Source organism: Capra hircus, chromosome 10 (genome assembly GCF_001704415.2).
Source record: "Capra hircus breed San Clemente chromosome 10, ASM170441v1, whole genome shotgun sequence".
NCBI classification, from domain to species: domain Eukaryota; kingdom Metazoa; phylum Chordata; class Mammalia; order Artiodactyla; family Bovidae; genus Capra; species Capra hircus.
Genome location: NC_030817.1, coordinates 36,233,761 through 36,256,771, shown reverse-complemented (window position 1 = coordinate 36,256,771; position 23,011 = coordinate 36,233,761). Strand labels below are relative to the sequence as shown.

Sequence of the window (23,011 nt, the reverse complement as noted above, 5' to 3'; positions counted from 1 at the left end):
AAGTTGTAACAAGGAAGTTATTTAAGTACAGGCTGCAGTAATAGATTGAGCTTTCTCATGATTTTGTTGTTATAACCAAGTACAATTTAAAATCACTCCATTAAGCTTTAAACAGTCACTGAAATTGACATTACCAAATCTTATTATCAGCTTTCTCTCAATATATAGCTTACTCATGAATATTTAAAAATAGCAGAAAAGATATTAGCATGGACTAATCAAATCCTTTAATCAGTTGAATTTTCAAAGTACATGCATCTCAATTTCCACTGCCAAGTGCTAGTTAAGCCTTCCACAATAAAATGCTTGACTATTTTACTAAGTGTAAGGAAAAACATCAATTATTCCATAACAAACATGGGATGTTACTATTCAAATATAATTATCCAATAAAGTTTAATAACATGTAATTCCAACATTCTTGAAAAAGAATTTTCTCTGGTTAATCTACAGGACAGCCCTGAAAACAATGAGGGAAGGGAGGCAGAGAGACCTGCTGAAATCCTGGTCATACACAAGCCAATTAGTTGCTGAAATAGAATCAACACACAAAACTCAACCGTTATCCACAAACTACACAAGGAAACATTTCAGACAGTTTTTATTAAATATACAAAAGCAAAATAAAGCAAGCAAGCTCAAAGAAGGCAGGACAACATAAGGACATTGTCTTTGGATGGTGTACAGCACCATTAAGGTTAACTTAGATTTTAACAAACCATGAACACAGATAGCTAACTACATTCTGTGTTTCCCTTAGTAGTTTTAAGATATATCTAGTCATCAATTTTTTATTTAAGAAATTTTTCTTCTCCATAATACAAGAAGATTGTAAACAAAGAAATGTAAATGTTTAGGAAAAGCACTGTACGATAAGTTAACTTATTCATTCTTTTCTATGTCAAGATGTTCTCTACATCTTCCACAATATACATTAATAAAACTAATGTAGGGTAAAACCTTCACTCCAATCCCATAGATCACCTTAATGGTTAATACTGTTTTCCAAAACCAAGCAGAACAAGCAGCAGAGTTGTTTACCCTTTTTAAGACATTTAGCTTTAAAACCATTAATTTTAATCAAAGCAAAATTGTTCCAAGAAAGCTATTCAACATATCCCGAAAGAGAACCCCATTTTCTCTCTTGGCATCGCCCTGCAGTATTAGTTCAGAATTATCTGCTGACCTGTAATACTAGTGCCAGAGACTAATTAGCTACTGGTCTGACCACAGATCAATGCCTGGTTTGAGCAAAAGAGTTTAAATTATGAGATTAACATTATCAATAGTTTCCTAAAACAATGACTACGAAGTTTCATGAACAACGCTAGACAAGGTATCAGTATTTCTATCTGTCCCCTTTGAGAAGTGTTGTTTCAAATATTTTGGCTGTCAAAACTTCTGATTTACAATTATACAAGTGATTATCAACAAATGCACATTTGTGAGTGGTGAAAGTTAGTTGCACAGTCGTGTCCGACTCTTTGTGATCCCATGGACTGTAGCCCACCAGGGTCCTCTGTCCTTGGAATTCTCCAGACAAGAATACTGGAGTGGGTTGCCATTTCCTTCTCCAGGGGATCTTCCTGAGCCTGGGATCAAACCCGGGTCTCCTGCATTCAGGCAGGTTCTTTACCAACTGAGCTTTAAGTAAGTAAATTAGATATGTACTTTTAGATATATAAATCATTTTAATGAACTTGATATTATCACACTGTTGTGTGACACAGCCACACCCAAAATGAAAGCTGGCCCTCCTGCAGAGTATAAGAAAAAATCCACAAAAGTCATTCTTTGTACTATGACAGTAATATTCCATGAATGCTGTCTCTAAGTATATACTGGAGGAAAAGAGAAGTGTTGTAGCAACGAGAATAATTTGCTAGTTTCAAACTGTATCTACATCTCTATTTCCTTTCTATGCAATTATCTTACATATTTTCAAAACATGTTATCTGCAGAGAGCTCGATGAACACTATTAGCATAAGTGGTCCTTGAGCCAAAAATACTGAAGAGGCTTTAAAAGACACATACCGCAAACTGTCATGCATTCTGTTGCTCTGTGTGAGACTATTACCTGGGTATCTGAACGTGACTATAGGTCTGACCATTCATGGTATGAGGCTCCTCAAATGCTTTAGTACTATCTGATACACATCAAAAGTGGATTATCTGGTCATTTCCTGTCACTACCCTCTTCCCATGAAAAGTAATTCAAACAAATTAGTAGTTTATGTGCAGCCTGTTACCCAACTCTCCTCTACCCTGGGATGGGGAGTGGGAAGTATCAGGTAAATATTGTGAAAATTATCAAATAATATTAATAAAATTCAGATTCAGGCATTCGAGAATCTACCCCTATACCTCCTTAGCACTAATAGGACATATTGCCATGATACAGTATTATTACTCAATAATATAACTGCTAAATAGACTACATTTGTTAAATAATATTTTTAATGCAGGGGAATCTGTATTACCAATAGCAAGTTGCTGATATAGATAAAAACCACAGTAAGTTACAGGAATGACTTCAGAAAGTTAGAAAGCTCTTAAAACACAACAGCAAAAGTAACTGTAACAAGGGAAAAAAGAATTCCTAAATAAACAGCTGTGGCTGCACAGGGTACAATCTTGACTAAAGCTAGAAAGGATTATGAACCCAGACTATGTTTCAGCTGGACGTGCAGGAATAATAGAAATATGGCTAGGACCACCCAAACCAGATTAACAGGGAAACAAATTAAATTTAGAGCAAAGAAAAGAACCATTGGCATACTGTCAAATGCAAATAGTTTCTGCTTTTTCTTGGTAAGTGACTTAACTTCTTAAAACACTGGTGAAGATAAAGAGCAGATATTATGAGAGCATCCAGGTACCCAATATTCTAATTATCTATATGCCTAGGACCTAACAACCTACCACTGACTGTCAATCATCCTTGAAGTATCAGCTAAGGACTACATATCTAACTTTTGAAACATGTGAAGGTGGCTTCCACAAATCGCAACCAATAAACCTGGCATTAATCCTGGAGAATACTGTGAAATTATTATTAAAAGGATGTTTGTTAAAATTCATAAAGGAATGTGGTGTTTGCTAACAGACAGGAAGGGCTCATGAAAATACTGGGCATACAAAACTAACTACCCCAGAAGACTTATCTGAAATACAGAAGACTTGGCCAAGTCTCTCATGATAAAACGTTCTTGTGAACAAGAAAGAAAAATGAGTGCATGCTAGTACAACTGGGTGGATTAGAAGCTGAATGGTTGCTTATACTCAGATCGCGAGTCTACAGTGCCTAACTAGGGCTCAATAAACAATTTACTGCATGAACTAATGAACAGTCAGATCCCTTGAGGTGTGCTCCAGATTACAAAACGCAAGGTCTTTAAGCAGCTCTCATTATGAAATGGTTTGACTCTCCTCAATCTCTGGTTCTATATCCTCTTCTTCAATGTATTTACTCCTATTACCCAATCTCAAAATAGTAGCCTTCTCCCAAAGGTGGGGAAGCATTTCTTTACTAGTAGAGCATAAAACAGCATCTAATTCAAGGGCTACTTAGAATAAGACTTGCACGAACACATCTATAAATCCCCTTGGTCATTACGTGGAATTTCTACATATGATTTTCTTCCTGATCCTTTAAGAAACTTTGAACCACTTACACTATTTTCAATTGCCTTAACTTAGTCCTCTCAAATAAACCACAAGAATGCTTATGAAAACATGCAAGCCATAAATCACCTGCCTTTCAAGCAGCAGCGAAAAAAAAACAAACACAAATGTATAATTCATTTCGCCTTAAAAACCTGCTGTTTCAAAAAGGAAAAAAATACTTTAAACCTTTTAAGTTTCACAATAATTTTAATTAGAAAAATGATGATGCTATGCCATCAGTGTTTATGAATCTTGTCAAGTGACAACAGACGGTAATATACTTAACCATTTAAAAATTGTCCTTTTTAGATCCAAGCATGGTATTAAAAAACAAAAAAGTAATACTCTACTATCTTCTTAAAAAATTGACAGTGATATGTCTTTATTTGGAATAAGCAAGTTTAAGAAATAGCTATTTATAATCTTTAAAACAATGCACTGAAAATAAGTCTTAATTTCAGAGTTTTATTGTATTGCACTAAAGGAACAGCAGGATGGTTAGACAATGTTCTCTCTCATTCGGTTTTGAAAATCTAAAGTACTTGCAAATTCTTAAGAATACCTTTACCACCAGATTAGAACATTTAGTAACCAATTTCTTAATAAGCAAAGTGTCACAAATTAAAACACATTTAAAATAGCTTTAAATGCATTCTTCACAAGTTAGCGTGTATTTTTATATCATGTTCACTTATGCTTAAGAATTAAAGCAAGTATATTACTCTGGTGGAAATATGGGGAAATCTCTCATTCATGCAATATACAGGGATAGTATTTCAAGTCCAAGGGGAAAAAAATCCCACTCTTATTTTTTTAATGCATCCATATATAATCACCTACATGATAGATAAGGAAAACCATGTAGTTTCCCACAAGTCAGATACATATTTTCAGTTCATCAGAAGCACCTCATATCTACAGCTAATTTATAATTAAATGGCATTTCAATAAAACCAAAATGAGCCCTACAAGTTCCTATAAACGAAAGCTTCCAATGGACTAAGGACAGTCAATAATTAATGCAATCATTCAAGGGATTATGGCTGTTCCTTAAGGAGTGCAAGTTCAAACCTGTCAACACCAGAGGTATCATTTTATATTAATTTATACGTAATTCCATTTAAATTCTTTATCCGAGTATAACATATGAAAACAGTCTTTCCACAAGCAAAAAATGTGGAAACATTTAAAAAATAAGGAGTCATTTTTAAAGTAACTGATCAGATTCCATAGGCTACTCTTGGAAACAGGATCTTGCTGGATAGAATCCCTTCGTTGGTGGCTTTTTGCATGCACTTAACTGGACCAATTCTTCTAAGCGTTGTTCTAAGAGCTCACCAAAACATAGATCATGCTGAAAAGAAGAAAAAGGCTATTGTTAATTCAAACATTTCTAACTATAAAAACTAACAGCACCAAAAAGTTGAGTCTGCTTTATACAGTAGTCTGTGGTATCACAACATCACAGAAAATGGTAAGACCAATGACAAGCTCACGATACGATTTTAATCTGTGTTTATGGACTTTTGCCTAAGGTACAACTAGCTCAGTACATGGGCTGAGTTGTCCCCTATTTCCTTTCCAATTTTAGCAAGTAGAACAGCACAGCTGAAAGCTTAATGGGGGATCAGAGCTTAGAGAAGCAATCCAAAACAGCACACTGCTCCAGAGCTGTATCTAAGAATAGAAGTGAGCATCTCCAAGGGTTCACTTCATGCCAGGCCTTCTGCTAGGTCCTAGGAGGTAGGGTACGTACCATTATTATCCCCATTTTACAGACAGGAATAATCAAGGAACTTTTCCATTAGAGAAAGACTCTAGGCAACAGCAGCAAGTTTAAAAAAAGAAAAGGAGACCAACAAGCAAAATAAAAAGCAATAACCATTTGATCCTACATGCAGGGCGAGGTGAGAGAGGCATGGTTCAAGGGCATGTGTGTCTAAATGGAAATACAAAGCAAGGAGGTGAGCAAGCTTGACAGACAATTTAAAACAAATGAATGGGACTTCCCTGGTGGAGCAGTGGATAGGAATCCGCCTGCCAGTGCAGAGGACAAGGCTTTGATCTCTAGTCTGGAAAGATTCCACATGCCACAGAGTAACTAAGCCCATATGCCACAACTGCTGAACCCACGCTCTAGAGCCCACGAGCCACAACTGCTGAAGCCTGCATGCCGCAACAGGGTAGGCCCTGCTTGCCGGAACTGGAGAAAGCCCTCACAAAGCAACGACAACCTAGCGCAGCCAAAAAAATTGTTTAAATAAAATGAACCACATAGTGCTACCATCTCCTGGTGAACATTTTCCCACAACTCTATCATTTATTCATTCATTTGCCTTCCTTCAACAAGTATGTTTTAAGTGTCTACTAAATGCCAGCATTGTTTCAGACATTTATTATAGAAACTAAAATATGAAAATTAACAGAAATTAAAAGGACATATGGAACTTCACTTTTCAGAACTTTTTCACTCTGTTTCATGTATGAACATCTGCAGACACTGATTTTTCACAAATATACCTCTAAAGGCATAAAAATGCATTTTCCATAAATTTAAGTCCCTCTTCCATAATGGAAAATAATATGAACAAGAAATATGACTACATGCCTACCATTTAACACTAAGAAAGTTTTCAAGTAACAAAAAGGAGAGGGACGAGAACCTTAATTACTGCAATAATTTCATCTAATACAATCTTCTTCATATTTTGAAAATCGGGTGGAAATTTCTCTCCAAGTTGAATATATATTAATAAAAAATGAGAGAGATGTATTTATATAAAGAAAAATTATAACAGTATTCTAGCCCTAGTTTTATTCTAGTTTTAATAAGCAGCTGTTTTCCTCCACCTACAGTACAGCTAGAATGATGGCTCTCAACCAGGGTGATTTTGCCCCACAGAGAGCATCTGGTAGCGTCTAGAGACATTTCTGATTATTATCACTGGGGCAGGGGGATGCTACTGGCATCTAGTGGATAGAGGCCAGGAATGCTGCTGAACATTGTACAATGCACAGGACAGCTTCTCACAACAAATTCTGTCTTGCCCAGAATATCAACAGTGCCAAGGTCAAGAAACCCTGATCGAGAGGAATGATATGAGTCCATCTAAGTATATAAAGATGAAAATCAGTAACTGCACCATCCTGTATAATAGAACTTTTCTTTCCTTCATGCCATACAGAGCATGCAAACCAGAAAATAAAGGGTGGAACATATAGTTTAACAAGAATGATTTTTAAAAAATTAAACATAATCTTGAGACAGACCCTGAGGCAAGCAAAAACTTTTTTGCAAATGCACACAGCCACATGCTCTTGCTCTGCCATGAAAAATGAGGACCTGCCCCAGTTTTCTGCCTCTGACTGCACATCAGCTGGCTGCCTTGACAAGCACCAGTTTATTCAATGTGCGTGAATTTGTCAGTGTGCGCTGTGCCATTACCAGTACCACCATTCAGGACATGAGTTATGCTTCAAGTGGGTTTTAAGGTGTTCAGACCTAATGCCTACAAATGTTTCAGGCAGCAAAGTAAAATGGTATTTTCATTTTTTAAACTTACCCATATAGGTAGTAAAAAAATGCTAGAAGATAAAAAGCTAATTTGCACCATCCTTCTTTCTGACAATATGCTAGAATATCTGCATTCATGATGGTTGTAGGATCATAGAGTCCTGGTCCACTCATCACTGGTCTACTCATATACCTGTAATAAGCACAAGTGATTAGCCACTCAGAATGGAAGCTAACCTTCAAGATGGACAGCAGCATTCTTCTCAAACAATACCGGTTACAATGAGAGGTGGCCCACATAGAGAAGCATACTTTTAGTTCTAGGTAGAGTTCTTTCCTTTTATCATCTTAATTTTAAAACTAGAGCCCCTAAAGGGGAAAACAGAGCAGTTAAAACAAGGTATATATGGTCTCCTCTACACTTTCAGAAATCCAAGAGAATTACAAATAACTGTAAAAAGGAAATACAATTTTTTTCCTCTCAACTTTCTACTTTAACATAAAGAAGCCTTCACCAAGATGTTCCAAATGCTCACATTTGGCTTTGTCCTTCTCTTTTCTTTCTCTAAATACATGTACATTTTTTCCTGAGCTGTATCAGAGCCCAATACAGATGTGAAATCACTGTACTTCTAAGTATTTCTTCCACATGTTCTTCCTAAAGTCAAGGGCAATGAGACTTTGCCTATCTGAAACAAAACATGTAGAAGTTATGAAATATGAATCTTTTATAAATAACCAAATTTAGAGTCATAAAGTAAACAAGGAGAAAGAAATAAAGACACACTCTGTACAATCTGATTTACATGACGTTCAGAAAAGGACAAAACTAATCTAAGTGACAAAAGATCACTGGCTCTCCTGAGGAAGTTAGAGGGTAACTGGAATGGAACACAAGGGACTCTTCTGGGGGCTGGAACTAATATATATCTTGATCTGGGTGGTGGTTTCACAAGTGTACACAGACATAAAAATCCACTGAGCTGTACACTTCAGATTGTGCACACATTATTGTATCTAAGATATAGCTTAATTTTTTAAAACCCTTTAACAAATAGTAACATAAGCTCCATAAGAGGTATTAAAGCAGTATTTGTTCATCCATGTGGTTTAAAAAATAAATGCCAACTAGTTTCATTTAGGGGGCTTCCCTGGTAGCTCAGTCGGTAAAGAAACTGCCTGCAGTACAGAAGACCCGGGTTTAATCCCTGGGTCAGAAAGATCCCCTGAAGAAGGAAATGGCAACCCACTCCAATATTCTTGCCTGAAGAATCCCATGGACAGAGCAGCCTGGTGGGCTACGGTCCATGGGGTCGCAAGAGTCAGACATGACTTAGCGACTAAACCACCACCACTTTCATTTAGGTGACTAGTATGTTAAGATAATCGTATCAACCATAGTATAATTAAAATTTAATTAGGAAAAGTATTAGAAGTGTATCTCAATATTACCTCCAAATATGATATGCCAAGAGGGGCATATTGAGACCCAGTGTAAGCCACTCTGCTGCACAAAGAAACATGACACAGAAGAAAGCATGGATGAGGTACTCTGGAAGGACAAGCTGGAAGAAAAAACACAAGCCAGTTATAGGTTATCAAAACACCTTGGCATTAAGTCAACTGCTAATTTGGAGAGCAGGTGGCAACTAAGTTTCCATAGTGAAAAATCACTTGTTTTCTTAGAATCAGAAATGAAAAATGCTATTGAGTTTTATTTTCATATTTAACTTCTGACCAAAAGCAGGATTATATGCAAACTGACCAGAGGTTATAGCTTGCACTAAAACAATAATATGTGACTCAAAATTTAAAACCCAAATTCTTCCAACAGGTTAAATTATACAAAGTTACCACCCAGATTGTTCAAACACAGCTATTTGCTAATCACTTAGAATAACTTGGAATATTTTTTCTTTCCACTATTTAAAAATGATAAAAATATAAAAATGAGGTATCTGATCACATGCAACATGATATAAAAAAATTCACAAGAACAAAGCTCCCTTTATAAGTTCACACATTAGTGTTTTTAAGCCTTTAACAGAAACCAGGGTGCTACAAATACAATATTTAGCAAAACGCACATTACCACAAAAGTAATTTTTCAATGGAAAGCCAACAGCCAATCATCTCAGCACAGTCGGAGTGGAAGAACACTAAAATGCACAGATGCAAACGATGTGCTTTCTGCAATGTAGGAGGGAAAAGACTGGGATCTAAACCATGACACTGGAATTCTCCCTGTTCCTGAGCTCCTGTTCCTACACAGCTTTTCTGTTTCTTACAGCCTGCTTTCTCCAGTGAAGTGCTACAAACACAGCAGACTGGTAGCAGCTCTGAACTCAAAAACAAAATACATCTTTTGATAGCAAGCAGTATTAAGTGAAGAAAAACTAGTCCAAGGAAAATGCTTTTCATAAATGACCAAGAGTTCATGCTTTAAATTATCTTTCTCATCCTAGAGATTTCAATCTAATGACTCTGTTAAATATAAATACTAAAACCTTTCATTCCAAGTTTCAGCCAAAGAATTTCCTACAGTAAGTCACAGCTGCAAAGCCAGTTTCTCAAATGTGTCTGTACTGTACCATCAAATCTTTCCTGAGGGAAAACTACAGCTGTAGAAATAATATAATTATATTACTTATTCAAGGCCATTTTCTAGTACTCCCAAATTATCCTTCCCATTCAAAGCTGTAAAGCAAAGTTTTTAATTAATACTATTTTAAATAAAATTCCAGTAAAACCAATTAATCTGTACCACTAACCAGATATTTTCCACAAATTTAAGCAATATAATAATAAGATTAAGCTCTGCACATATATATAAACATATAAATATAAATAATATGAACTGTTAAATCAGCATTTAGTTAAGATCAAAGTTACACATCTGTTAGAAAACAAGAAAACAAGAAAACATCTACAGGGAAATCTTTGAAACACAAAGACTACAACCAGGACAAACCAAGAAAAATATACATTTTATTAGGAGTTCCTCTAGCGCTTCAGTTTATAATACTAGTTTAAATAACAAGACTTTTCTTTACAATATAATAAGCCTATTTCAGTTCTCTAAAAAACAACTGATCTAACAATACAAATCATCATTCAAGTTTTCATTCTACACTCCCAGACTGATGTATGCGGAGAAAATGACTTTAAAAGCATGCTCCCTACTGCTTTTAAACAGTCTTCTTTAATAAGGCTGATAATAAAGGTCACCTGCAATTCTACCAGTGCTAGTATGAAACAAATGCCACACTCCCTCCCTTCTCCTCCAAGCAGTCCAGAAACTTGTAATGTACATCTCTCATAAGGACCAGCACTCTTCATTCCTTAATAATGAAATTTCCCCCTAAGTGCCACAAAATTATTCCTTTTAGGAACCAACATTTACACAAAAACTAGTATTCGTAAAAAACACCTCATGCAAATATGGCTGAAATAATAGTACTCAAACATGCAAATCATAATATTCTCTAGATAAGGTTCACATTCTAAACAATAATTGTATTTGTCTTCCCCCATACTTTGGCAGAATTGTCAAAACAAATTTTCAATAGGGAAAACTGTCAGATGCACTGCTATTGAGCCAATTATCGGCACCCTATCCAAACCACAACTTAGGCTGATGTAAAAACTTCCTTCTGACCCACTACAACATTTGGAGGTCCCAGGCACAAAGTGAGAATTTCTTTCCATTAAAAAAAGCTAGAAACCACAAACTATATGTTAAAATGAAGTGAGTCCATCTTAGATTTACATTAAATTAGGAAAACAGAAGAATTTGAACCTAAAAATCAGGCTGAGTTCCAATTCTGACTCTATGTTAGCAGTGTGACCCTGAGCAAAGTGCTCAAACCTCGTTAAGCCCCAGTTTACTCTCCTTTAGAGTATGATACACCCACCTCTTAGGATTGTCATGAAAACTGAATGAAAAACTCAGGTAAAGATGTTTAGCACAGAGCCTGGCACCCAGGGTAGCCCTCATCTGATTTCAGCTATGATTATCTTCATCATCATTTGGTTATTTGAAGTAATGAAAAGCCAATGAAAATAGTAAACTATTAATAAACAAACATCAAAAGGAGAAATTTCAGTTCAACTTCTTGGTAACAATTAAAAAGTTAAGACGTTTTACAATGAACATTACCACTTTCCAATAAGAAGGCAGATTTATCTTATATTTTGTTTCGTAAGAGTGGAGAAACAGTTAATACTTTTAACTGTACCTACATCAAGTCTTATCATTATCAGTTCTTTAAAGACAAACTAGGAATGTTTTCCATCATGCCTGTTTGTCTAGGAAACAATGATAAAGAAGCAAATTAACTTTACAGATCCTTTCCAAATACAATCCATCCGGCATGCCAGTGTTTCAGTTTTACACAGCTCAAGTCTATATATGTTTTCATCTTCATTAAGTAATTTTTAAAGATGAATTAATATCTATTTATTGAAGACATACACACTGCTTTCTTACAAACAACCTTTCGGTTTCTGACCAGTTCAACAAAAATCAAACCTACAGTCTAAAGGAGAATCCTCCTGAATGAGCAAACTAAATGAGGTAAAAATAAACATATGGCCCCAAGCACAATAGGGCCACATTATAACTAAATCAGAAGAGCTCAGAACTCAGTGTAAGACAGTTCTGTTTTAGAAACTTAGATTGGAAATACTAGAAATAACTATGTAGACATCTGTATATAAATTGTTAACCACAAAGTTCTGACAGCATGAGTCCAGGGTAAGCATTACTCCAAAATCTCAGAGCCTAAGAACAGAGCTACCCCCCTTAAAGGTTCTGAACAAACAGCAGCTGAAAGAGTAAATAAATTCCAGAACCAAAGACAAAAGTAGATATAGTGTTAAAGGCTCCACCTACAGACTATCTCAGAGTAAGTCACAAAAGAATACTCATCTCACCTATTAAAGTCATTTCAGGTTAACCAACTTTCAAACACTGCACCTAATAATCTAATATCAAAGTGCCTATGGCTATAACATTTTTTAAAATGCATGAGCATTTAACAGCTTTCCCTACTTGACTGGGCCAGCAAGCAAACATTTGCATAAAATATGAAATTTCATGAAATCAGAAACCTCAACAGGCATATGAACAAGCACACTGAACACAACAGTTTACAAACAAATGCCTAGCCCTCCCCATGAAATGAATGCAGCATTAAAATATTAAACTAAAAAGCAGTACACACCTTTAATGCAATTTTGACTCTTTTAATCTTTTTGACCTTTTCAACTGTCTTTGGCCGACAATGTAAAAAGCAGATTGGAAGAATGTTAGTATGACAGCTGACAAGATCACCAGCAGATTAATAATAGTCAGAATAGTCAAGCAGGACAGGAAAAAGAATATTTTTTAAAATTCTGCCTACTTAAAAAAAGTACAAATTTATCAGGCTACTGAGAATACTGGCCATTTTCAAAGTGTATCAAGTTAAAAGCAAAAACAGTTTAAAAATCTAGAGAAATACCCTAGATTATAACTTACAGGATTCAGGGTATTACACTGGTCTATAGGATTCTTGTAGTCAGTCTTCAGCTCATCAAATGCTATAATCTAAAATAAAAATAAAATAGTTAGGATCTCTCACTTTAACAAAGAGTGGCAACAAACCTGCCTCATTGAATAAAGTTAACGAGGAAGTGTACCAACTTTGTCTGTGCCAGTTTACAGTAAACACAGTATGTGCTCATTAAATAACTAAAATCACATTTAAAGAACTAAAAACACGTACATCATTATCACTAAAATGATAAATATCTTCAATGTTCAATTTTTTCAATGCCTCCACTCGTTATTTTCTCTGCTTGAAACGGTCTTTCCCTCAGCCATAATTATTTACGGAAACTCCTCTTTATCATCCTAAAAAACACTCTTCCTATGTCAACCCCTCCCAGTAGATTTCCCTGACTTCCTTGGGCAGAAATAACTGCATGCCCTGTCTATAATCTCCGTATAGCACCAGGCTTTATAATGCTACCAGGCTGGCATTTCTCATACTAGAGGAGAGGATTTAAGGCCAGGTTTATACGCTCCCCCAGACTCTGTACCCCTTCGGGTGAAGTGGTTTTCATCATCTGTGCATGTCCACCTCCATCACAGTGTTCAGTGGGACAGCAGAAATGGACTCGCATGCGTCAGCTTGTTCCCATTTGTGTCCAAACACATGTATTTCAAGGTCCTGCTTTGATTTGGAAATTTCAAGAAATGGCCTCAGAATAGAGGAACACTAAGATTATTAAATTTCACAGCCAGGATCACCACATACAGTAAGTAGTGCAGCTTCTGCACCGGACCAAAGGCCGGGTGGGGGCACAATGCCATCGCAGGCTTCTGCTGCCAAACACCCAGGCATGGGCTTTGCACCCAGGGGTTGTTCAGAAGGGAGAACTTTTTCAGTCCTTCTGCCTCAAGGAGCATCTTATTCTAATTCACCTTAAGTACCACACAGGAAAGAGTAGGCCTGTTTAAGGCCACTGCAAAAGTGATCAATCTGACCTTGTTTCATGTCCTCAGTATCTTCCTACCACGTGCAGGTCCTTTCATTTGGTCACCAAATGGAAGACTAAAGAAAGGTAAAGCCCAGGTTAAGGCCAGCTTCTCATGGGGTGCTAAGTGAAACAGTTATATACATGGTAAGGGGGGGGAGAGCTCACTCTCTTAAAATACATGGTAAGAGTAAATCAACTAAAATCAACTTTAATATAAATAAATAAATGAACAAATACGTATTTTAAAATCATACCATTAAAAAACAAACAAACAAAAAAACAAACATGGCAAGAACCACAAATTATTCTGTCCAAGAAATAGACTCACAGACTCAAGAGAATGATCTTATGGTTGCCAGGGGGAAAGGATGGAGGGGAAAAGATAGGGAGTCTGGGATGGACAGGTACACATTGCTGTATTTAAAATGGACAACCAACAAAGACCTACTGCATAGCTCAGGGAACTCTGCTCAACGTTCTGTGTCAGCCTGGATGGGAGGGGAGTTTGAGGGAAAATGAATACATGTATATGTATGGCTGAGTCCCTTTGCTATCCACCTGAAACGACCATAACACTGTTAAGTTGCTATATGCCAATACAAAATAAAAAGTTTAATTAAAAAAAAATATGTCAATGGGGGCTAAAAATGTTTCTGTCCAAACTCTGAAAAGAAACGCGGCATTAACATTAGGGTCAATGAACACAGAATTTAAAAGCCAAAGTGCACGAAAAATCAAATTGGGGTGACACACCACTTTGTGGTGTTCAGTGTCAAAATAAGAAGCCAAAGGCCCCAAGTTTATGGGGAAGCTATTTTAATTGCTGCCACTAACCACCCAGGGGACAAAGAATTTAATCCGCCCTTCCTCGGATGGGCTAGGACTACCATCTTTATATGTGAGATAGTGCTACTCAATAGTACCAAAATTCACTTAAGTCATATATTTCTACCTTTTAATAAATGCTGGTTTAAATCCTTAAATCCTGTTAAAATCCTTAGTTTCATAAAAAGATGAGTTTAATTTCTGGTATTTTATAAAATTTACTAACCTGGCCTAATAAAAATTCTAATGCAAACAGAAATGGAAGGAAATTAATTAAACATTAAAATGTAAGCTCCATGAAAGCAAAGAGTTTTGCTGGGTTCACTGCTCTGTTCTAGGGCCTAAAATAGTGCCTGGCACATACTTAAGTGTTCAATCAATATTTACTGAATAAAGGTGGGGGGGAAGGGGAAAAAAAATAGCCCTGTGCTTACAGAACTCACCAAAAGGCATTTTCCTTTGAGCTTCCCTGATAGCCCAAAGAATCCACCTGCAATGCAGGAGACCCTGGTTCAATTCCTGGGTCGGGAAGATCCCCTGGAGAAGGGATAGGCTACCCACTCCAGTATTTTTGGGCTTCCCTTGTGGCTCAGCTGGTAAAGAATCTCCTGCAATGCGGGAGACCTGGGTTTGATCCCTGGGTTGGGAAGATCCCCTGGAAAAGGGAAAGGCTACCCACTCCAGTATCCTGGCCTGGAGAATTCCATGGACTGTATAGTCCACAGGGTCGCAAAGAGTCAGACACGACTGAGTGACTTTCACTTTCAATGACCCATAACACACATACATGTTAAAAATACAAGCATACAATTAAAGATATTAATTTATGTTTTATAGATATTATTAGTCACTTATCTGATATCAGCTGTGATATACTCCCAGTGGAATGGCAACCCATTCCAGAATTCTTGCCGGGAAAATTCCATGGACAGAGGAGCTTGGTGGGCTACAGTCCATGGAGCTGAAAAGACTTGGACCCAACTTAGCGACTAAACCACCACCACAATAAGCTTTAAGACAAGGACCATGATCACAAATACAATTACTTCCCTTTAACAAGATTCAATTTAATAGCAAAGTATGAAACTTGTGCTTAAACTTTTTCCCCACTGGACATTTTCTTCAGGCGATTTCAAAGGATCTTTTAATGAGTATGTTGCTGAATGGGTTTCTGTTTGAGTGCTATAAGCTAGAGTTGTCAAAACTCTTCTGAAGAGACTCTTAAACTAGTGGTTTTCAAATCTTTTGTGACTGTGTATCTGGACAAGGATGTTCACAAAATTTTCCACAAAAGTTCAAAAACAAAAATAAATAATTTGATGCATATCTTTGGGGAATGACTTCTGCGTTTTTAGTTTTCGAACAAGCCTGTGCTCTCCAGCTCTGTTCTCCAAAAAGCATCAAGCACATGAATTAGGACTACACTGACAGATGTAACCATCAGCATTAAAAAATCCTCCATAGAACAGTTAACATAAAGGAATTTTTTTAATTTAATACTTTAAATTTCCAGACTAGTCTTCTCACAGACACTTAAACAACCTAAGAAAACAAACTGAAGGTTACATAATTAACAGAAAAAAATTAAAACTATGTCTCTATTTAGAATTTTCAATTTGTTCCCCAAGGATGCATAATCTTCTGAACTACTAAGAAATCCCTAAGGACATAAGCTCTCCACTAATCTGAGTACAAACAAATTTTTAATTCTATAACAAGACTCTATCTGTGCGAGCTGCGTCCTAGGTCACTTCAGTCGTGTCAGACTCTCTGCAACCCTATGGACCAAAGCTCACCAGGCTTCTCTGTCCTTGGGATTCTCCAGGCAAGAAGACTGCAGTGAGGTGCCGTGCCCTCCTCCTGGAGATCTTCCCAACTCAGGGATCAAGCCTGTGTCTCTTACATCTCCTCCGGTGGGTTCTTTACCACTAGCACCACCTGGGAAAACCACACCCCCCAAAAAAATACCTATTTCACCCAGACACATATTCATTTAAATTGCCCATTTTTTCAAAAGTGCAGTTCCAAGTTTTCTTTAAGCCAAACACAATCTAGTTCAAAATGTAAGCATCCACAGCTCTAAGAATCCTCATCAGCTCATCAGAAAACAAGTTCCCATGAAGCAGGAAATAATTAAATCTTCATCTACAGATGGCAGGGAACCACACATTTCAGTTTTATCAGAGGCTTACTAAGGCAGAGCTAGTTTGCATCCCGAATTATCTTTATTTATTAAGGAAGAGTGAAAGAAGAGTCCAAAATGCTCTTCAAGTTATGGGTTCCTAATGAAAAGCATTCCGAGAGAACAGTTACTTAATAGCCTACATAAGCATTCCCCACTACACAAGCAGTGGGGTTTCAAATACTTATAAACATAATCACACCCTTTAGCAAAAGGGAATGGATTTAATTTTTTTTTTTTTTTTTTGCACAGGACACTGCTGCCATTTAAATCACTCTGCTCCTCTATGTTCCATAACAAATCCTTGCTATGGACATGATGAAACCTGACTTAAGATTTACATAAGAGTGAACCTGCACCATCATCCAAAGTAAGACCAATATTCCAAAACGTATGGAGGGCAGAGCAAACATAAGATACATTTTAAACGAATGCTGATTTCCAAAAGGCTGCTTCTAATCTTATGTTAGAGAAACAGGAATCCTTAAAAAATCTCTTGAAGAGGGCTTCCCTGGTGGACCAGTTGTTAATAATCTGCCTTGCAAGGCAGGAGGACACCAGCTGGATCCCTGGTCCAGAGACCCCACATCCGGCAGGGCAACTAAGCCTGCGTGCCACAACTTCTGAAACCTGTAAGCCCTGGAGCCCAAGCTCCAAAACAAGAGAAGACACTGCAGTGAGAAGCCCGCGACCACAACAAAGACCCAGGGCAGCCAAAAATAAATTTAAATTAAAAAAATATATATATATATATATCTTGCAGAACTATTTCAGAGAAACAAGAATCCTTAAAAATCTCTTGTAGAACTATTTCACAGAGAACTTAACTTGTTCCTTACAGGGACTAGTAAGGATGCAACACGATATGAGTAAAAAAAGGCGGGGGGGAAATTGTCCTAGAGAAACATAAGTTTTCTGAGCATTTTCAAAATCAAATTCAAACTACTACGTCAAGCTACTCCGAATACAGAGGTGGCTAAGAAGACTTGTCTCTGGACAAACTCTGTCGGTCAAAGTATGATTTTGGGAAAAAGTTCGGATTTAAGGTCAACAAAGTAATCAATTCAACGTGCATCAAAGTTCACCGGGCAACAAGAATCCGGGGAGGAAAAAGTGATTTTACTTGCGCTGAAAAGTAGAGTTGGAAATTTATCTAAAGCAGGTTACAATTATCTCATTTGGGCCACACTCCTGTGAATACCCGAGAACAAAGGCAATCTATATTAAATATTAACAATAATTAGGCAAACTTCATTACAGCTAAGCACGCAGCACGCCCCTCTGCGCCCTTGACATCCTGCGGAGTGATGCGAGACCTCGAGGAGGCGGAGCCGGTTAGCTAAGCGCTGTCCCTCAGGGCCCATCAGCACCGTGGCCGCCCCACCCGGCGCGGGAAGAGCAGCGGCGCGCGCGGCCTGCGCCGGGACACCGCGGGCGCAGCCAGCCAGCCGCCCGACGTCTCGACTCCTCCTGGACCTGCAGCTCCCGACCCGGGGACGGAGGGACGCGTAGACCCCTGGCCGCGCGGCCTGCACCGCCCCGGCCTGGCCCCATCCCCAGCGTGCCGACCTCCGAAGACCGTGGCCGCCCAGACCACGGGCCCGGGGCAAGAAGAGGCTGCGCAGCCACCTCGCCCTCCTTCCCCCGGCTCCGGCTACTCACGTGCCAAATGGCGAAAAAGATGAGCGCGGCGGTGAGCAGCAGCGCCAGCATATAGCAGAAGGCCGCGAACGTGAACGCCATGGCCGGGGGAAAGGGAGCAGCGCCGGTGCCAGCGGAGAAAGGCCGCGCAGGGCCCTCTGGGTAAAACCATTCACTTCCCGCGGCCACAGCCCACACAGCCGCTTGCCACCGCCTCCGCCGCCGCGGCGCCTGCCCTCCCAACGCGCCTGCGCACCGGTCCCGGTGCAAGGCGCCCTCCGGTGGCCAGAGTCCGCCATGCACTTATATTGTTTGCATAGCGGATTGATTTATTTTGTTTACTCCGCTTGTTTATTCTTTGAACAAAAATGTTCACTGAATGAGTGCCCAATATCTTCCAAATACTGTGCTTCTCCTTTGAGATACAAAGATGAGTAACATAATACTTGCACGGAAAGAAGTTAGGATAATGCCGGAAATGAATATGTAAATAAATTATTACAGTATTATAACCCTGTGGCAACGTTATGAAAGGTCAGAGCACAGCAACCAGCCCGCCCATTCAGGAAAGGATTCCTGGAGTACGTGTTTCTTAAGCGAAGCCTAACATGATGGGTAGAAGTTGTCCAGGCATATTTGTCCAGACTATAGAATCAGCCTTCCAAGGAGAGGGTTCAACGTAAGCAAAGGCAGAGATGAAAGTAAGATAAAAAGCTCAATGTCTTAGGTGAAACCACCTTAGCTGTTCTAAATTAGTGGTTAAGACAGTGTTGAGAGTCTGAAAGGGGTTCCCTAGGGTTTAGATCATATCATACAAGGATATGCGGATTAAGGAGCTCAGACTTCATATCCCATAAGCCTATGTTTTTCAATCAGCTCACCACACACAATTTGACTTTTTCACTGCAACACAACAGAACATCACACACGTTGAATTAGAGATGGACATCTGGATATAGAGACAAATACAGATATAACAAAAATTTCACAAAACAAGACTACATATCCATGAGTACCTGTCCTGTTATTCTTTTTGGCTGTTTTGTTTTTAATATTGGTTGAGACCCACAAAATTGGCTCACCCGCCTGCTAAAATATTGCTGTTGATGGAGTGGAAATCACTGAAAGCTTTTAAACAAGAGAGCGACACGTTTAGCTTTCCGTTAAAAGATCGCTCACGCCAGCAAAATGTATAGAGAATGGTTTAGAAGCACTCTATCCAGTGCTGTCCCACAGAACTTTCTGAAATGGTGGAAGTTTTCTTTATCAGCGCTGTTCAGTATAGTGGTTATTGAGCAGTTGCAATGTAGCTAGTATAACTGAAGAAGTGAACTTTACATTGTACTTATTTTAATTAATTAAAATTTAAAGAACCGCATGTGGCTAGTGGCTGCCGTCTTGGATAGCCACCAGGATTATGTGGCACCTTGGTGCAAATTACAAAGGTACTCTCTCCAGATAAACAGAGCTTCATACCTGGGCACAAGAATGCAGGTTATACTTCAGTCCCACTAACCTCCTTGGCCAGTCACCTCTGGCAGTATACAAATTGCCCAACTGACATGATGACCCTAATTAAAGAAGCGAGAGATTGGAAGCAAGGAGCCCACAAGAATGATCCAGGCAAAAGTTGCTGTGGCTCTGACTAAAGCTGTGGAAACTAGGAGAGAAAGGAGTGAATAGATGTAATAATATTTAGGAGAAATGCTCAATAGGACTTGATTGACTGGATACAGTGGTGAGAGAGGAAGGTGTCAGAAAAGATGTATATAGTACTGCAGGCCATGGAAGCATGGCAAAATGCAGCGCTAGGCAACGTTTGTGCCAGGAGAACTCGTGATCTAATGAGAGCGGACAGACTCCTGTTGTCCGGGTAAACAAGTGTTTGTGAGGAAAACTGTCCATGCCAAACCATGAGATCCAGCCACCTTCTTGTAAATGAATCCAATCTACATTTTGGAAAATGATGTTTCATCACCATTTACCTCGAGGATCTACCTTTTGGCAACAAGCTCCCCTGTCCCCTTAGTGAAAAATTAATAAATGGAAACCTGAGTTAAACAGGGTCTGGAGACCAGAAGGGGGAGCTCTCATGCCCTGTGATGATAGCAGAGCCCAACAGAAAGAAAATAGCTTCCTCTTCTTTCCTGGTTAAGGACTCAGCCAACAAAAAGCCCTGGGCTCTATGCTTGCGACAGTCCTCCCAACTTCCTTTTCCCCCTTTATAAAAGTGTTCTTCCCTTGCCAACTGGAGGACTTGCACATGGATAAAGATCCCAAATTGCAATTCTCTACTGATCTGGAAATTCAGAAAACGAAGATCATGGCATCTGGTCCCATCACTTCATGGGAAATAGACGGGGAAACAGTGTCAGACTTTATTTTGGGGGGCTCCAAAATCACTGCAGATGGTGATTGCAGCCATGAAATTAAAAGACGCTTACTCCTTGGAAGAAAAGTTATGACCAACCTAGATAGAATATTCAAAAGCATAGACATTACTTTGCCAACAAAGGTCCATCTAGTCAGTTCAGGTCAGTTCAGTTCAGTCGCTCAGTCGTGTCTGACTCTTTGCAACCCCATGAATCGCAGCATGCCAGGCCTCCCTGTTCATCACCATCTCCCGGAGTTCACTCAGACTCACGTCCATCAAGTCCGTGATGCCATCCAGCCATCTCATCCTCAGTCGTCCCCTTCTCCTCTTGCCCCCAACCCCTCCCAGCATCAGAGTCTTTTCCAGTGAGTCAACCCTTCTCATGAGGTGGCCAAAGTACTGGAGTTTCAGCTTTAGCATCATTCCTTCCAAAGAACACCCAGGACTGATCTCCTTCAGAATGGACTGGTTGGATCTCCTTGCAGTCCAAGGGACTGTCAAGAGTCTTCTCCAACACCACAGTTCAAAAGCTTCAATTCTTTGGTGCTCAGCCTTCTTCACAGTCCAACTCACATCCATCCATCTAGTCAAGGCTATGGTTTTTCCAGTGGTCATGTATGGATGTGAGAGTTGGACTGTGAAGAAATCTGAGTGCCGAAGAATTGATGCTTTTGAACTGTGGTGTTGGAGAAGACTCTTGAGAGTCCCTTGGACTGCAAAGAGATCCAACCAGTCCATTCTGAAGGAGATCAGCCCTGGGATTTCTTTGGAGGGAATGATGCTGAAGCTGAAACTCCAGTACTTTGGCCACCTCATGCGAAGAGTTGACTCATTGGAAAAGACTTTGATGCTGGGAGGGACTGGGGGCAAGAGGAGAAGGGGACGACCGAGGATGAGATGGCTGGATGGCACCACTGACTCGATGGACGTGAGTCTGAGTGAACTCCGGGAGTTGGTGATGGACAGGGAGGCCTGGCGTGCTGCGATTCATGGGGTCGCGTGCTGCGATTCATGGGGTCACAAAGAGTCGGACACGACTGAGCGACTGAACTGAACTGATCTGGAATAAATTCATCTTTGCTAAAGAAATAGCTGGCGGTCTATTTCAGGTCATGACATGAAATATATCTTTCCGTTGCCTGGTAACTATGTCAAACACCTTATCACACAAAGTGCAACAGCCTTCCAAGGACCCACCCTGAGTTCTCGAAGGGACGAATCACCTGAGAAGGTAGAAGTCAGATAGAATGCTGACTGATTCACTCAGAGGCTGGGGCAGTGTGAGGCTCCCTTCACATTTTAGCAGAGCACACAGGTAAACTTTAGGCCTGTGCTGGCTAATACAGGAGCCATTAGTCATATGTGGCTGTTTAAATTGATTAAAATTGAATAAAACTAAAAACTCAGTTCCTCAGCTCCACTAGCCGTATTTCAAGTGATCAATAGCATGCTGTGGCTTCTGGACCCTATTGGACAACGTAGATACAGACTGTTTCCATCATCACATAAAGTCCTATTGGAGTGCATTGCTTCAGACAAGGGTACACAACTGTTAATTGCTTAGAAAATATTGAGTTGGCCAAAAAGTTTGTTTGGTTTTCCATAAGAAGTTGTGGCAAAACCTGAATAAACTTTTTGACCAAGCCAATACACCCATTTTAATGAGGGCAAATGGTTAATTAGATCATCCAACCATAGACAAGGCAGCTTGTGAGGAAAAGATTGGGTTTATCTGACATTTTGGAGGGCCATTATCAGCAGTAAGTGCAAACAAATCTCAGTATTTTTTTAGAAGTTGCATTAACCCTTTTTAGCCCATGGGAATAATTTTGTAGTATGGGGTCAGGTAAGTTCTTGCTTGCTTCTGCTTACATACATGCTTGGGACTGGGTGCTACTGCAGATTAATCTTCTGCTTGCTCACTCACTCTCTCTCTCCTCCTCTCTCTTTCCCTGACTCACCTTTGTTCAAGTCATCTTTCTATGAGTTTGTTTCCACTCCACCCACTGCCTAGGCCCTCAGCCCAGATAGCTAGGTGCAGGTCAGCCACCAGAGAGCTAGAAAATAAAGCCCACAAACACAAAGCATGCAGTGTAAGAAAGTGAAGGTGAAAGTCGCTCAGTCGTGTCCAGCTCTTTGCGACCTCATGGACTACACAGTCCATGGAATTCTCCAGGCCAGAATACTGGGGTTGGTAGCCTTTCCCTTCTCCAGGGGATCTTCCCATCCCAGGGATGGAAATGGATCTCAAAAGTTCAGATACAAAGTGAGAGAACTTGCCAG

At 39.2% G+C, this 23,011-nt stretch overlaps 1 protein-coding gene across 1 annotated transcript; it reads right to left on the bottom strand.

Moving 5' to 3' along the window:
- Positions 585-18,541, bottom strand: CNIH1 (cornichon family AMPA receptor auxiliary protein 1). The gene is made up of 5 exons (XM_018054127.1): positions 18,376-18,541; positions 12,703-12,771; positions 8,634-8,746; positions 7,231-7,374; positions 585-5,021 (listed from the first exon to the last, which is right to left on the bottom strand). The coding sequence occupies exons 1-5, from the start codon at positions 18,454-18,456 to the stop codon at positions 4,994-4,996; spliced, it is 435 nt and encodes a 144-aa protein (XP_017909616.1). The 5' UTR covers positions 18,457-18,541; the 3' UTR covers positions 585-4,993.